General features: G+C 31.8%; 1 protein-coding gene across 4 annotated transcripts; it reads right to left on the bottom strand.

Annotated features, from left to right (window-relative positions):
* Nucleotides 1–466: 466 nt before the first annotated feature.
* Nucleotides 467–10,838, bottom strand: LOC127787996 (uncharacterized). Of its 4 annotated transcripts, none has more exons than XR_008020289.1 (7): nt 10,540–10,838; nt 5,469–5,531; nt 5,272–5,340; nt 5,094–5,186; nt 2,754–2,791; nt 2,050–2,155; nt 467–1,283 (listed from the first exon to the last, which is right to left on the bottom strand). XR_008020289.1 is itself a non-coding variant. In XM_052316115.1 (3 exons), the coding sequence occupies exons 1-3, from the start codon at nt 2,111–2,113 to the stop codon at nt 718–720; spliced, it is 342 nt and encodes a 113-aa protein (XP_052172075.1). In that variant the 5' UTR covers nt 2,114–2,712; the 3' UTR covers nt 468–717. The 4 variants fall into 4 exon arrangements, 1 of the variants encoding a protein (XP_052172075.1); XR_008020290.1 differs by having other exon boundaries at nt 467–1,264; XR_008020291.1 differs by having other exon boundaries at nt 467–908.
* Nucleotides 10,839–18,251: the final 7,413 nt, after the last annotated feature.

Below are 18,251 nucleotides of genomic sequence, written 5' to 3'. Positions count from 1 at the left end.
ATGATATAAAACGAAAGTAAATAAATGACATTTTAAAAAAAAAATAAGAAAACCAAAAAAGTATGTAAATAAAAAAGTATAGAAAACTTTTTATAAATATAAAATTTAATATAAAAAATAATTATTCAATCTAAAAATAAACATAAATTTTATAATACATTCAAACAAATATAAATATAAATCCTATAACCATGCCTTACTAATTAAAAACATACAATAAATTAAAAAAAAATTATCTCTAACCTTTTAGTGTACAGAAATGCGTTTCTTAATCATTTTTAATACTTTCTTAGTATTAAGATACAATCTCAAAACATTTCTAAAATTGCAAAAAAGCAACCCAAAACCCTTTCTTTTTTGTATATATTTCTCTACGTGTCTATACAAGAAATGTTTTAAAAACGCCAAAACAACACCCCAAGGCATTTTCGTACATCATAGGCTCTACAGGCCTTGACATTTAGATAAGATTGCCCTTGGTAATTCAATAGTTAAAATTGCAACCCATAATTAAAGTCACTTCCTTCCTGGCACTGCAGATCCTAAACAGAATTTGATCTACAGCTTTGCATTTTGGTTGGTCTGTTGACAATACCAACCTTTGAATTAGAGGACACCCGTTGGAAGTTCTTCGAGGTTTGGTGTCGCAGCTGCTCCTATTAAGAGGGCACGATCGGGTTATCTTGTTAAGAGGTGACAGAACTGATCCTAGAAAGTTCAAATCCAGGACTTCCAAGCCTTCCTCATCTTACTTGCAAGATATCTAGCTCCATGAACAACACCAACCGTCAGCAGACCGGATACAGCTTGCCTGGCACTCGAAAACATAACATGTCGCCTCACTATCTTCCTCATGCATTTCACAACTTCCTTTCTTGATCCAATCGCAACTTTGCGAATAACTTTACCTGAAACGCAACAAAAAAAAAAAAAAAAATGTATGCACGACCATCTTTTTATGTGTTTCCCTGCCACCCCCCACCGCGTCAAATTAGATGATGAATCATCACAAGGCTTGAACTAGAGACAAACTCATTGCATCAAATTCCTTCTCCAACTTCTAAACAATGCTTGTGATGGTACTTAATTTCATGTATTAACTCACTTCTTATTAGTTAGAGGCAATTATGTGTAATATATATTTGTTGGATCAATCTATAGGGGCCAGACATCATACCTGACTCGCTTACTTTAAACTTTTCTCCTAACCTAAACCCCAGCTCACTTCTGACAGTCGGAGGGAGAAAAGAAACGAGGGAGGAAGCTGCAGATAAACCACAATCCTGGTGTTGAGAAGCCCACCAGATAGTTTAAAACCAAGCTTGATATTGAACATGACATAACAGATGCCATCTGAATTCTACAAGTACTTTCATTCGAGGGTTGGTTATGCTAGGAATTTGTTTTTAAAAAATATATATTATCAAAAATCGTCCAAAACATGAAAAGAACAAAACGATGAGACCATGTAGACATAGGACCTGATAACAGAAAAACCCTGTGAGATTCAGGAAAAGTTGTTCGCCAATATAATCCATTCCATACAGACATGTCAAAAGAAAAAAGCAAAAGACTTGAGAGGAGTTAAAGACCATGCCTTGGAACAAAACATTCTAAAAGAGCGAAGAACCAACATCGAATGCATACTTAAACAGCATGCAATGAACATGTTGCATGGGACATAAAAGTCCCCATCTAAGAAGTGTTAAGGTTTCATAAGCAAGATGAAAGATGCGAAGAAGGTTAGATATGTTGAATAGCAAACATCCATCCAACACAACCTCCTGCTAATGATTGAGATAATAATAGCTTCATAAACTAATTGTTAGCTAAATAGATCTAGATCTTCCACATAAATCATATACTACTAATGCTCATGTCAACATTACTTCATCAAATTATACATATAGAATTAACAGTTCATTTTCCTACAATTGCATTATAATTCATGCCCAAGCTATTAGATCAATTAATGAGCATATGAGAATAGCAGCCATGATTAGAGAAGTTAAGCATCCAAACTAACTTGAGAAAATTTTGCTTTTTTACCAGCTAATGAAGAGAATCTCAGCAAATTCTTGGTTGCATATTCTTCTAGAAATGGCTTATACATTGTCTGGAATAATTCAAATTACCCTTCTACAATCTTCTTAACCTGCAGAATGTAGAAAACCAAAAGAAAAAAAAATGAGGATGGTAGAAGAAACTATGGCCATAGGTTTTCCTAAAGAGAGGTGATCTCATATCAGAGGCTACATACAAATGCCATCCATGAAACAAGGGTATGAATGTAGAGACAACGAACAGATGTGAAAGCTTGACCCTTAAATTAATTCTTAAATTTATCCAAGTGAACATTCTTTTTTTTAAAGGGCGTCCCCAATGACACAAGTCATATTTGTATGCAGCCTTCCCCTTGCTTTTCAGAAAGAGGCTATTTCCACAACACAGATCCATGACCTTTCGATCATAAAGGAGCACCCTTAAAATGCTACCAAGGCTAAAAAATTGATATCTTTTTTATGGTTGACAACTTATTTAGTCCACTAATTTCTTTAATTCATTACATGTTTGTAGTTATTGGTGGAACAATACATTAACAACAACATTACAAGCAGTCCAAAAATGAATCTATGTATCCAGAAGCAAGAAACTAGACTACGTAAAGAAACAATTTATTTGAATCTATGTAAGGCTTGATAAAGGTATAAATGATTCCTCCTTTGAATATCACAAAAAAGCAACAACCTGACCTTATTTTTGTCCTCTGCAAAAAGCATACGCAAGTCCCCTGTGTATGAGAGACCACAAATCTTAACATACAAATCTTCTTGCATAAAATAATAAACTTCATCCAAAAAGTACAAAAGGAAGACTGTGCAGCTCTAATATATTTGAGGTCTAAAAAACCAAAAAAAGAGAGAGAGAGAGAGAGAGAGAGAGAGAGAGAGAGAGAGAAAGCAAGCCTCATAAAATTCAGATGGAGAAAGCAACAAAGCAGCAGAGGTAGCTGCCCTCAAATTGACACTGTTCACATTTTCAATATCTAAGTTATCAACAAATACTTGAACCTAGACAAAGTGGAGGAAGAAGAAGAAAATACATTTGAGATGGACTGTTGAAACCAACGAATGCAGCTATTATGACATTTCTAGATGCATGGCACAACTAACAACAGAATAGGATAGTAGAAATATGAATATTAATAACATGATTAAGCGAACATTTGGGGAGTGAGGGCATGAAAATTAAATTATAAGCAGACAACAATATAGCAAGCTTCTGTTGCATGAATTCAACCTCCAATTCTATCTATGGCCTTATCTTTTGTAAAGCCCTTAGAACTCATATCACGCCTATCCCTCTAAATTTTTATTGATCTTTCTTTGCCACTTTTGATAAAAACTGATTCTAATCCATCCCCACTATCCACACAGGAGCCTCTATTAGTCTTCTTCACACATGAACAAATAATCTTTATCTTTCTCATGCATCTAATGTTTAATAAGAGCCACTCCGACCATACAAATAACCTCATTTCTAATTTTAACTTTTAATGTATGGCCACACATCTTTCTTAATATCCTTATCTTCGTTACCCTAATATTTTGCACGCAGGAGTGCAAACAAGGTCCTTAAATGGTCCTGGAACTAAGTATATCAACAATGCTACCCACATCTTGGTAATCATTTGAACTCAAGGACATTTGACTTAAATTCGGTAACAATCAAGTGACTACCTCTTATAGTAAGTGGCAAGACACTTTCTTTAAATTTTTGTTTCATTAGAGCCCACAAAATAATGGATTCCTCCCTTATACGTTTTGGTTTAGTTGGACTCTTCCCCAATACTATTTTCAAATAACCAATGAGTATATTTTGGCAAAGATAAGTTGTTCAAGGTGCATGGCGTCTGCTAGTCAAATCAGTCTCCAATTAAATAAGATCCCTAAATGCATATCCAGGCCACACTAATTTAGATCTCTCTCTCCCTCTCCCTCTCCCTCTCACAAATGGGATAACAAGAGGTGCCCTATAAGTAAATGTTGAAAAATCCTTGCAATAATCTCCTTGACAATAAGGGTAGCACACAAAATATATCAAGTAATTGCCATCCCTGTCCAACATTGTTTGCTTAATTGGGCTAGGAAAGTGGGCACTTAACATTTAAAACTCCAACCTGGATCACACAACCCTACTTTACATAACCAAACACCAAATAAACTCCAACCTGGATAACACAGCCCTACTTTAGATAACCAAACACCAAATAAACTTCAACTCTCTTCTAGGACATTGAATATAAAAAGTTTTTAGTTTTTCATATAAGTATATCCCTAGAATAGAGTGTAAATAACTTGTTATTGTTTTCTTACATAAGAAATTATGATGAGAGTAGGTCATGGTCCTTGACGGATCATAAGGTTGCCAAGGTGGACCCCACTCATTGGGGAAGTGGGATCCAACATGTTGATGGAATCCTGTGATTGGATATGAGAGACTGTCAAATTCCACATCACTTGAAGCTTGAGAAAAATATGAGCATATAACATCTTGGGTGAGCCACACCTAGCAACAGTTGCTTTGAGGATGTGGGCCCAGGACATTAGGAAGCAACTTGTTTACTTACCGCATGATACTCAATCAGCTTAAGTGTGAGTTGTTGTCTTTAAACTGGAATTGTGATGACATTTTGTTTATTACATTGTCCATGATCCTTACGTCCATGAATTGCTCTGTATTTTTAAGCAAATAATAGCATGCAGTTACTTTATTCGTTTTACCATGCGTAACAGAATTTTGAATGCCAATGGGCACAATAAAGATGGCAATTGTACAAGGTAATTTAAAGACATCTCCAAGATGCTATACATGTTTCAAATGTACTCCAAACCAAGAATACATTTAGCTGGATCTGTACTATCCTCTGATTTATGTTGTATATCTAGATTCAAAGGTCTTGGGAATCGACTTAGAAATATTTGACTTCATTGTTTCCATAGAGAGAAACAGTGGCAGACAAGACATATCCAAACTATAAAAATGGTAAGAAATGTAAAGATGAGAAAAGGCAATTCAGGAGGAAGATTTACAGGCTTCTACAAACGGCCACTCAAATAGAATCTCTCCCAATTTAGTATGTCCCGAACCAAGTCATCTATTCGAAAAACTCCATACTTGAACACCTGCGAATAATAAATCCTTAAAGCAAACTACATCACAGAGAGGTTGAAAAAATTGTAAATATGTATAAATAATTATGCTCAATACCTTGTCCTTCCAAGAAACAAATGGGTTGAAGTGCACTCCAACACCAATTTCTTTTGTAATTTGAACGATCTAACATAACCACCAAATAAGCAACATGAACGCCAACTAATTTGAACACCTGTCGTATCTTTTACTAGAAAAGAGAGAAAGTGAAATATTAGAAGGAGAAAGAGGGAAGAGGAAGAGAAAGAATTCACCAGTTTTGGCCCACCAAGTTGCACCATCCATGAGGCATAGTGATCCTGGTTCATTTTCAGATTCTTGGGTGCAAACAAACAAAATTAGAACAATGGGAAGAAAGAAAAAGGGCAACAAAATATGGAAAGGTCTGCAATTCAATACTTGCCTTTGTATGCCACTTCAAGGGATCTACTACACCAAGAATGTAATCTACCATAGATGACTATACAAAAATAAAAGAAAATACCACGGGAGAAATTTGCAATTGGTTGAATAATAGAAATAAGCAAATCAATTTAGCCCCCCCCCCCCCAAGAAAAAAAAAAGAAAAAAAATTCCAACACATAACTTTATTAAGAAAAAGGAAAAGCAAAAAAGAGAAAATATCTGGTCAACTTTGCTTGTATTATTAGGATGGAAAGCTGAACCATAAACACAACAAAACTCTACAGGGGGAAAGACTTTAAGCAGACTTGCAAGCTCAGCTTTCTTCTCATCTTCCATTGCTACAGATATCCAAACAAGTTACATGACACTAAGCAAAATTATCTGGTGCAGGTGTTATGCCACCCCAATAAATCTGTGAAAATTAATATTAGGCACATATCTGGACAAAACACTACATACATGAGCAACTTTGGAACTTTAGTAGCATCTTACGAGTCATAAAGTAATAGCACCAATTTCATTAAGATAGATACCCAATTAATTCAAAACTGAAGATAGCAATGATGCGACACCTAAACATGTTTTCACACCAAACTAAGGCTATCAACTGAAATGCAGTTAAACAGACTCAAGAAAGCAATTTAATCAGAAGGTTCATGTGATTGGAACTTGTCAATGCTCTAATCCAAGTGGCCTTATTCTATAAGCTAAAAATTCTATAATTTCATCTTTATTAGGTACATATGCATGGACGAAAACAATATACAGATATACGAATAGTGAAAATATGAAGCAAGGATTTAGAATAATATAGAAACAATATACAGATATACCATTTTGTTGTGGTGTGCAGGGACAAGAACTTTGATGCAAAATACCATGCTCAATTAAGTAGTTGGTCAAGTCATGAGAAAAATATTCTCGACCATTGTCAGTTTGAAAGATACAAATAGAGGTTTGAAACATATTCAAAATAAACTTGTGAAATCTTTTGAATATGCTACTTGCTTCTGATTTGTCTTTCATAAGATACACCCAACATGCCCTAAAATGGTCATAAATAAAGGTTATAAACCATCTTGAATCGAAAAGATTAGGATGTTTAGAAGGGCCCCAAATGTCACTATGGATTAAATGAAATGGTTTAGAAGGTTTATAAGATCAAATGGGATGATGTGCTCTTAATTGTTTTGCAAGAATACATTGTTCACAAGAAAGAATATGGCCTTTATTGATAAAAAAATTGAGGATACAAGAATCTAAAATAGGGAAAGCTAGGGTGTCCTAACCGTTTAAGTCATAACATAATTTTGGCATTGGAGGTAATAGTTAGGACTGTTTTATTCAAATGAGATGAGGCTGAAATATTCTTCGTCAACCAATAAAGTCCATCTTTTGCTTCAGCACTGCCAATCATCATCCTCGATGCTTGGTCTTGAAACACACATGAGGGAAGAAATATCACTTTACAATTCATATCTTTGGTAATCCTACTCATTGATAAGAGATTATAACTTAACCCAAGCACATATAAAACTGATTCTAACTTTAAATTTGAAAGACAAACAGTCCCATGACCCACTACAGGATATATAGTACCATCAACCATTGAAATATCAATTGAATCTTTACAGGGAGTATATTCGGTCATATGCTTAGTAGAACTAGACATATGGTCGGATGCCCTTATGTCTATTATCCAAGCATCCTTAGGCAGTTTGTGTGTTGTTAAGGAGAGATAAGGATTACCTTGCAGAGCCATGGATGCAGTAGGCTGATGTGTAGAGAGGTTGGTAGGGCTAATACCTTGATTTAGCAATCGATAGAAGGCCTGAATTTGTTCTTCTAATAGATTTAAATCTGTCCTCCTTCTATCCACACTGGATGCCTCCATAACATAGGTTGATTGGGTATTGTCTCTCTTGTTTTTAGGCTTCCAGTTTGCAAGCTTACCATGGATCTTCCAACATGTATCCTTAGTATGATATGGCCTTTTACAGTTGTCACATCACTATTTTTCCCTTCCTTCTCCTCTCAAAAATTTTTCCTTTGGTTTAACAATTGCGAGAGCATAATTTTGTTGGTTTTATACTTAAATCGCTGAGTTGATGAAGCATTACCTTTCATCGACTTTCTTCTCTTCTCACCTCGACAAAAACTTCACTGAGAGATGGCAGGGTTTTGTTCCTAAAATCCCACCTCTTACTTCATCTAAATTAGTATTAAGTCCATAAAGGAAATCAAATATCCTATCTTTTTCAATCATATTGTAATTCCTCTTGCTGTCAACAGTACACTCTCAATTTATGGTATGAAATAAATTAATTTCATGCCATAACTCAACCAATATATTAAAGTAATCTGTAACACTCATGTTATCTTGTCTCGTTGTCCTAATGGATGACCTTATTTCAAAGTTTTGAGAGGAGTTCTTCTCCAGGTCGGAATACATCTCCTGGACCGAATCCCAAATCTCCTTAGTGATTTTGTGAAATGGGTAAGTCTTCCCTAGTTTTGGCTCCATCGAGTTGATCAACCATGCAATTATGGTTGAATTTTCTGCTTCCCAAGTGCCATAGGTGGCAGAATCGGTAGGAGGAGCAGGAATATCCCCCGTGAGTAGGGGTGTGTATTCGGTTATAACCGAATTGACCAAAAATGAGTTCCAAATATGATGGGGGATTAACCCAACATAAACCCCACCAATTAAACACTTCACACTATAAGCTCCAACTTATCTCATGAAAAGGGCAAAACAATATTATATAAATATCCACATCAAGAATACCCTTTCGAGCCAAATTTTCCTTAGTGTTTAATCCCTATTGAGTAATGCCAATCGCATAAAAATCTCCACTTTATATACATGGTGTTGTTGCAGCCCTGAAATAGCTACATTCTGAGAATCAATTTATATATATATATAAACTCAATCCTCAGGTTGCAATCCCCCCCCCCCCCCCAAGATCTTATTTTATGAAGCCTTTGGGCTAGGTTGTGATTTCCTTAGGATTTAATGTTTATTTAGGAAAAAAAAAAACACAATCTCAATTATGCTCAAGAGAAGCTAGCATCTGATGGAGGGGCACAAAGTATTTTTGTTACCTCAACATGCGAACTCGGTCTCCATTTTCATAATTCGTGTTAGTCTAACTTAATCATATTATTAAGAGGGAGTTGTCTTATAGATTGCACGAAAATGGAAATGAAAAATGAATACGACAAGAAATAGAAATGGGGAATGCCATTTTTCAAAAAAAATAAGAAACAAAAACACGGGGAAACACATAAATAACAAAATATGTATATAAGAGTTTTTTTTGTAATTATAATTTTTAATATAAAAATAATTATTCAATCAAGATTCAAATATAAACATAAATTTCATCACTCATTTAACCAAACATAAACACAAGTTTTTGTCCCTAACGTGGTTGCTAAAACATCAGAGAGGGAATTGCTTTCATCTCTAACGTGATTATGGAACAAAAACGTATTTTTAATATTGTAAAATGACTCCTAAAATATTTCTAAAATTACATAAACGGTGTGAAAATGTATTTTTAGTGTTTCAAGATAGAAATTTTTTTGAAAATGACTCCTTCAATGTTTTCGTGTATCAGAAGTTGTCATGGACTTTACTAATACTAAGATTTCAATGCTCAAGTGAATTAATTATTGACAAAATTATAGAGATGCGTGAACCATCCTCCTTTAATTTTCTACTAATGCTTGTTTTTATTATATTTGTAACTTTTATTTTGTATCTTTAAACCATGATTCATTCTTTTTTTTCTCAAGTTCATATCTTAAAAGAAAAATATAAAAGTTTTATTTATTTTTCAGTTAATAGGACGATTTGCTAATTTTTAATTTTGTATCTTTGGATCATAATTAAATTTATACCCTAATTTCTTTAATAAATAAAAACACGTATCAATTTAACTCTCGATCCAACCATTGACCCTTTACCCCCTTTCCTTTTGGTTTGAGGCTAGATTCGATTTTCTAAATATTAACTTATATATAACATTCTTATCACTTTTGCTTTCTTTTTCAAATCTTATTGACACTTTGGATTAATTTCTACCCCATTTGGAAACCTAACTTCATGCAAAACAAAGAAGCCATAAACAAATAACTGAATTTGCTTCTTCTTCTTCTCTAACATAAAGCTTTCATGGCTTCCTATAAGAACCCACCCTCCATCACCATTTTTCTTCAGGCCTGCATCAACAGAACTGCATCTTTCTTTGTCTCTAAAGCGGGTTTTATATATATATATATATATATATTCTCGGTTTCTCCCGCGATTACTTTGATCATCATGGAAATGAAGAAGATTGCCTACGACGTCCTTGTCTTTGCGGCCTCCATGAGCGCCGCCTTTGCCAAGGTTGCAACCCCTGCACTAGCGCCGACAGCCACCAGCGACGCCACCTCGACTTTGCCCATTGTTGGCTCTCTAATCGGAGCCTCACTCTTGTCATCTGCTGCCATGTGTTTCAAGTGAACGACCCAATTAATTAATGGAAGCAGAAAAGAAGGAAGATGGCAGAGTTGTGGAGTGTTTGTGAATCTGTGATGTTCAATCACAGATTCACAATAACAAATTCCAGGCTTCCAGGCACGCCAATTCCTAAGTTCCTAACTAAATGCAGTAGTCAAATAATCAAGTAGACATAAGGTTAGCAGAAAATCACTCACTTAAAACTTGCTGAAAAAAGGCAACGACTTCAACAACAAATCAAGCATAAACAAGTAAAAAAAAATATAACCGAAAAATAGAAAAACTATCTAGATTTAGCTGTCAATCGAGAGAATCAAAGAGCTAAAAGAACTAGAAGAGAAAATATACTAGTTATACGGATCCGAGCTCGAATGAAGCAGATCTCGAAGTTTGAGGGGTAAGACGAAAACCTGAATCAGAGGCTGCGAGTGAGAGGGTGAGTGAGAGCGAGGGCAAGGCCGACTGGCCAAGCGAGCGTGGGGGCGAGGGTGAGCGAGAGCGAGAGCAAGAGAGAGGCAGTCAGGCAAAGAGCGAGGGCAAGAGTAAGAGAAAGGCAGCGAGGGCCGGAGGGTGAGCGAGAGCAAGAGGGGCCGAGCCCGAGCGAGAGCAAGAGAGAGCCAGCGAGTGTGAGCGCGAGCGCGAGCAGACGAGCAAGGGAGATGAGGCAGAGAGCGAGAGGCAGCGAGGGTGAGCTGAGAGAGGAAGGAGAAGAGACTGGGCTGGGCTAGGATAAAAAATTATGGTGGGCTAGACTATTAATAAATAATCAAAAAATTAACCTTACAAATTTAATTTTTGTTGTGGGCGCTCAGGGCACAGAAATTCACTCGTTCCATTGGTGAAGGCATTCCAATAAAAGCAGCACACTTCTGTGCTCTCGCTCTCGCTCTCTCTCATGGGCCCGATTAACATTCATAGATGTCAAGGAAAATAAGCAAAATATATATTTTAATCGTAATAATGGTACGTTTTTTCTATTTAAACAGTTAAATTTTTTATTATTTCAAAAATACTTATAAAGTTATAATTTTGAATTAATTGTACTTTTAAATTTTGTTATTCTTTTAATTACACTCTTAAACTATGAAATTTTTAAGTCAATTGCACACATGGATAAATTTGTTGAGCACAATGAATTCAATAGTGTAATTAAAATAGCAAAATGTTCAGGAGTGTAATTGACTCAAAATAAAATAGTTCAAGGTGTATTTGAAATAACAAAAAGTTCGAGTATCTAAATAAAAAAATATACAAGTATAGGGTTAAAATATGTATTTAGCCAAAGAAAATACCCATAAAATTGATGGTCAAATCCATATTTTTGTTTCTCTATTTGCACGTTTTTTCATGTGATCACTTTAATTTTTTGTAGTTTCAATTATACTGTTGAACTTGTATTTTTGAGTTAATTTAACATTTATACTTTGATATTTTTTTCGTGTAGCAACTCGTACTTTTTATTGTTTCGATTACACCACTGAACTTGTATTTTCGATTCAATTTAATTCATATACTTTTATGTGTAAAAAAAAAAAATAAAGTGAGATGAAAAAGTACACGTCACACATCACACTCTGTTCATGTCAAAGTATAAGAGTTAAATTGACTAAAAAATACAGATTTAAGAGTGTATTCGAAACAATGAAAAATTTGGGTTGCAATATGGAAAAAAAAGTGTCAAAGTATAGAAGTTAAATTGATTTGAAAATACAATTTCATAAGTGTAATTGAAACAACAAAAAATTTAAATAATCATATAAAAAAAGAAACTTTAAAGTACAAGGAAAAAAATATAAGTTTGGCCTAAAATTGATCTATAACTAAATTAGTTTTGCTTGCATGTTAATGGGAAATATTTTAGCTATAGAAAAATTACAAAAATATATATTTTTTTCAAGTTATTTAAAGGCAATATATGTCTCCATATATTTAGATCCGAGTATTTTTAGATCCAGGTATGAGTATAGGTCTAATCCAAATCAAATAAAAGATTCGACTCATTTAATTGGATCTATCTCAATTCAAAACCAAATCTTTACTCATTCCGACTAACTTATTAGTTTTGTGTAATGATTTGATAGACATGAAGTTTAACATCTACTAATTAGTTATCATCAATTGCAATATATATAATTATTTTTTTTTATCACGTATATGTGTGTAAATACTTCTAACATTTTAAAGTTTTATGATTAAATATTAATTTTAGTTATAAAAATCTAGAGATTTTTTTTGTAAACATAATTTTTAATATAAAAAATTATTAAAAAATAATTATTCAATTTAAAAATAAATATAAATTTCATAATGTGTTTAAACAAATTGTTTTTAAAAAAAATTATTTTTTTTTAGATAAATGATACTACATCTTGGAAATTCCTATAATTTCCCCTATTTTAATTAAGTGGATGGTAAATTAAGTATTTTGCTTTTTTTTAAAAAAAAATTAAAATATGTCAACAAGACTATACATTTTATATTAATGTCGAGCGATGAGAATATCTTTTATTAATTTAAGAGGTGATATTGCCGTACGATTTCACATTTAATTAACGTATAAAAAGGTGATTTGGATCGAGACAACGGGCTCAAAATGTTAAAGATGCCAGTTGGGGCCTCCACAGGCCCAAGGAGTTTTAAAGGTACATGTTGGGCCTATATATTGGGCCTAAAGTATTTAAAGGATGTAATGGACCTAAGTGAGCCCAAAGAGTGAATATTGAGCCTTACTCGGGCCTGTACAAAAGCATCAAAGCACTATAGCTAATTTCGTATTCAAGAAAATGTAAAAGAATAAATATCTTCATAATAAATTAATTATTATGCACAAAAATTATTATTGTTTTTTTATTTTTAATATAAAATTATATTCCTTTATTTATTTAATTAATTATTTTGAAACTAATAATCCAACAATTAATCCTTAGAGTGTGTTTGGTACTATTTAGAAAATTTTTCCATTTGGTACATTTTATCTAAATGTATAATTAATTTTAAAAACAAAATGACGACTAATGAACAAAGAAGGACAAGATTGCTCTGAAACCCTAAATCGTCAAGAAACCCATGGCTAGGGTTGAAACTCCTAGTAAGTCATGAGGGTCTTCGCTCAGCTATGATGACGATGGTTTAAAATATATATTTAATATATTAAAAAAAATTAATAGTCATAAATTTAAATATTTATTGAGGTTAATATTGACTATTCATAATTTAAAAAATCATTTTTTTTTCTTCACCACGACGTGACCAAATAGGCTATTACTTCTCTTACTCTTTTTTCTCATATTTGGCCCTAAATTTCAAAATATTATTTGTTTAGTAATAGAAAACATTGATACCAATTGTTGACTAAATATAGCAAGCATAGAACCACACTGGGCTACTTTCACAAAAGGTAGGACCCACCCCCAATTAGAGAACCAAAAAGTAGGTTTAGTTCTTTTTCTTTTTTTCTTTTTTTTTTTATGATATGTTTTACCTAAGATATCACTTGTTAGATGGTAATAAAGTTCGCTTAAGTAGTATTTGCTAATTAAGATATGGATCGAAAAAAGTAAAATATAAAAAATATTATAGATAAAAGTAATTTTTATTATTTTTATTAAATTTATTTGATGATCATTATAAAAAAAAGTGATGTAACTTTTTATATGAGTTTTTTTAGACAAATTTATCTATTATATCCTTTAGATAAATTTATATTGGTCCTTACAGATAAGAAAAAATAACATATGCATCCTTTAGTGCATTTTAAAAAATTTAATAAATAATTTAATAAAAATTTTAAAATATTTTTTTCACTCTTATCTTAATAATTTCATATCTTGATTCATAAAATATTCTAATCTTATTTTGATATAATTTTATCTGACTCATTTTAATAGACACTACTATGATTAATGGTTGTTGAAATTAGTTAACATTAAAAGTAAGTGTTAGATATTAAGATTTACTAAAACTCAATTAAAATTTATTAAACTCTAATTGAATTTAGATTTTAGAGTTTAGGTTGTCCAACCTTCCAATCTAGCTATAATAGAGATAGAATTTCCATTTCCAATTCAAAACTAAAAGCGCTTAGGATTTTTGACTTTTCATTTATTTATGGGTAAATTTACATAGTACCTTGAGATTTGGTTAAAATACATCAACCATCCATGTGTTTTGGAAAATAACATGCGCCCCACATATTATATCAAAAAACCATTTTTTTCTATAAATAAAAAATGCATTAAATGATGACCGCAAACTTCTACAAATTATCGGGGCATACCCTTAGTCTCACAAAAAAAAGCAAAGAAGTAGACTAGCAAACAACGGAAGTAAAATTAAACATTGGAGAAAGACAAAAAACTATTTTACCTTTATATTTAAGAAATTTTTCATATTTCTCTCTCTTTCCGTGCCTTATTTTTTCTCTTCATTTTATCGCATTGTTGAAAACTAGCAAATGATTACCCATTGTCAATTGTCGATGATGGAAATAAATCCCATATATAATTGTGCTCTACTATTGATAGGTGAAAAATGCGGACGAAACCCTATTACTTTGCAGTAGGGATGGGGTTTATTCTTTTTCACTGGCCAATGAGTTGAAAAATGAAGAAGAAACCCCATCGCTCATCTATTTCTCTTTTTTTATCTTTACACACACATAGACATAGATAGGTTTTCTTTATTAGTAACCGTCTTTCTCTTTTCTTCTTAACTTGTCTCTTACTATATATCATTTGAACTCAAATGCGTTTCGAGTTTGTTAGAACCCTAAATCTAAATCTTGTTTGGATTTTATTATGGAACCCAAATGTTGTGTCTTTTAATTACAAATGGTATATGTTATGGGGTAATTAAGTTAAAATAATATTATAATGAAAATATAAAATACTATTCGATAATAATTTTAATCTTAATCTATTCTATTATACAAGTAAATATACAATTTTTAATTTTACCAACTAGTGAACTTCTCTCAAGATTTTATTTTCTAAAATGCCATTCAAATTATTAATTAATCAACCTACCACTTCCTTCTTTGCCCACAAAATTTCTTACAATCAACATATGCAATAAGTATATTTTTCTTTCTGATAAAATACATTTATTACATCTAATTCTTAACTACAAAGCAATTCTATTAGTTAATTATAAATGTATCGTGATTTGTAATAATTTATTAATGGCTAAATTTATATTTTTACTCCTATAAATTTACTTTTTTTTTATGTGATTACTCAAACATTTCGTTATTTTGATTACACATATAAATCTGTATTTTTTAGTCAATCTAACTTTGTATTTTGATTTTTTTTTTCATTAACAACCTGAATATTTTATTGTTTTGATTATACTGTTGAATTTGTATTTTTGAGTCTAGTTAACCTTTGTATTTTAACAAAAATAGAGTCTGATATGTATTTCGTAATCTCATTTTATATTTTTTTATACATGAAAGCACATAAGTTAATTTGACTCTAAAAAATAGGTTTACGAATGTAAACAAAATAACAAAAAATTTAAATTATCATAAAAAAAATTAAAATACATGAATTAAATTAATTCAAAAATCAAATCAGGAGTGTAATTGGATATAACGAAAATTTCGAATGGCCGAATAAAAATAACGTAAAATTATAAGAGCAAAAATATTAATTTGATGAGAGTATTTTGTAATTAAAAATAACATATAATAATTATAATTTTTTAATAACAAAGTATATTTATTACATATTAACCATTACTCTTAAAAACAATCACTATCGTTATTTTTTTTTGTATAATTTAAAATACGATATATTTATAATTAACTAATAAAGTTATTTAAATATTAAACATAAAAATATAATAAATATAAAATAAAATATATTAAATTTTGTTCAACCATGTATTTATTACACGGGGCATGGTGGGCCCCACTTGCTGGAGGGATATTCATCCGCGGCCCCGAGAGAAACTCGCAGCCGTCTGGTCCACTTTGATTTGCTTGGCAGTGGGGCCCACCAGCTAAGAAGGTGCACGCAGCGGCCTGACGAAACGGTACTTTGGCACGTGCTGTCAGGTTGACGGAAACATGTCTGACTTTCTGACGGCTGCCGTGGATATTATATTAGCCCAGACAAACCTTACCCTCAACCTCAAGGCCAGACCTTAATCTCATCCCCCGTTGAGTCTTGACGGACTCCAGACGTCTCTTAATTAACTTTAATATATATATATATATATATATTATTTCAAAAATTAATGCATGACTTCTTATATTTTAATTTGATTAATAATAATCTTAATTTGATAATCTTAAATTGATGACTGTATATATACATATATTACTTCATATATAAATATATAGTTATGTTTATGAAAATTTTGAAGTAATGGGGATTTTGAGTAAAATACTTTTATTTATTTTTATATAAAATATTTTATACTTGTTAAATTCTTATCAAAATATTAGAAATGTTAAACGGCCAACTTGACAATAGTGACTTGGGTTTACCTCGCTTCATTATTTTTATGGGGTTAGCTTGAGCCCAATATTTTTGGGCTTGTGACCTCGCTGACTTGACTTGTACGAATATTCAATTCGATTTGGGCTTAGTATCTCATAAGATGACATGCCAACAATAAGTTTTTGTTCATTGTGTGCATCAAGAGCTATGAATCCTTCTACCCGAAAGTTCCATCAATGGCAATGATTCCCCATGCAAGGGCTACACTTATAACAATTGCTTCTATATCTGCTTATTCTGTAATAGTTCTATTTTAGTATTTGACTACAATAAAAAATGGCTTAATTTGAGGGTTCTTATAAAGACTCTACCACACAAAATAACCTCAAATACTATCCAGATAATAACCCAAAACATGATTGGTACAATTTTACAAGTTTTTGCAAGACAATTTATATCTCGTACTCTAAAAATCATAATCACTTTAAAATATTATAAATATATAAATAAATATGTATCTCATATATAATTATTGGAGTTTGAATACAAAATATTAAGTAATTTTTATAATTTTAAATATTTATAAAATTTAATACTACTTTGAAAAGTGAAATAGAAAACTATTGAAAGTTTTAATTTTCAAAATTTCAACTTTTACATTTTTAATTCTTTTTACATCTTAAATATTAATTAAATAAACATATTTTTTAAATTATTTTCAAATTGTTTTAAAAATACATTTGCTTGGTAGACTTTTGCTGAGGCTCGACTCGTTAAGGTTTGCAATCTTGACCCCATCTTAGTTTGGGAGCCCGACAAGTCGACCTAGCTCAACCCACTCAAGGTGAGTTGAGGTGGGTCTTATTTTTCATAAAAAATGAACCAAACCCAACTTAACTCATCTCTTTTAAGGTTGATGGGAAGCTCGACCCATTTAAAATTCCTATAAAATGGTAAAGGATTAATTTTAGTTTGACGGCCAAAAATGACTTGTCAAAATTTGTTATCAAAGTTATTTTTTATATTAAAAATAATTCCCCCACATTTTGCCATCCAAACATTGAAAAAATGGTATAAAATATTGATAAGTTTAAAATACATAGAGATCAAAGTCAATATAGTAGGTTGGGTTAGGAGGGTTATGAAAAAATATAAATTATTTTTTAAAAGTCAATAAGAAACTATGAAACTGATTCAGACTATTATGTATAGTGTCCCTCAAAATTGATTTTATCCATTTTAGTTAAAAGATCACTAAAAGTTATAGATGCTATTTACTATCATTAATATTTCATAAAAAGCAAAACATTACTGGTTTGAACCTTTTCATTATATTATAATGTAATTATTTTTGCTTATTTAAATAATAATTAATTAATCTCCACTTATAGTGAATACTTTGTCATCAGTATCAGTAGTCAATCAAAACCACACGAAGAAGAAGCCTCTTGACTTTTCATAGTGAATACTTTTCATTATATTATATTTTGTTTTTTGAGTTCAAATTATTATGCTTAAGAATGTGGGGCCAATCTCAAAATAGGTCAAGAAAAAAGAAGCTTAAAAAGTGAGGCCCTAGAGACCTTCTTGACATATTTGTCCGTGACAGACCATCTTGGAGGTGTCTCCTCAACTCCCATAAATATAGCATTTGGGGGACACTCTAGATTATATTC

This window comes from Diospyros lotus, chromosome 13 (genome assembly GCF_014633365.1).
Source record: "Diospyros lotus cultivar Yz01 chromosome 13, ASM1463336v1, whole genome shotgun sequence".
In the NCBI taxonomy this organism is placed as follows: domain Eukaryota; kingdom Viridiplantae; phylum Streptophyta; class Magnoliopsida; order Ericales; family Ebenaceae; genus Diospyros; species Diospyros lotus.
The sequence above is the reverse complement of the archived record's forward strand: the minus strand, read 5'-3'. Positions and strand labels throughout refer to the sequence as shown.

Coding starts and splice junctions, on each gene's coding strand:
- LOC127787996 (XM_052316115.1), bottom strand. CDS start 2,113: ATGTATAAGCCATTTCTAGAAGAATATGCAACCAAGAATTTGCTGAGA. Junction 1,265..2,049: donor GAGATTCTCTTCATTAGCTG/GTAAAAAAGCAA, acceptor GTTTATCTGCAG/CTTCCTCCCTCGTTTCTTTT. Junction 909..1,177: donor GTTTAAAGTAAGCGAGTCAG/GTATGATGTCTG, acceptor GTTGCGTTTCAG/GTAAAGTTATTCGCAAAGTT.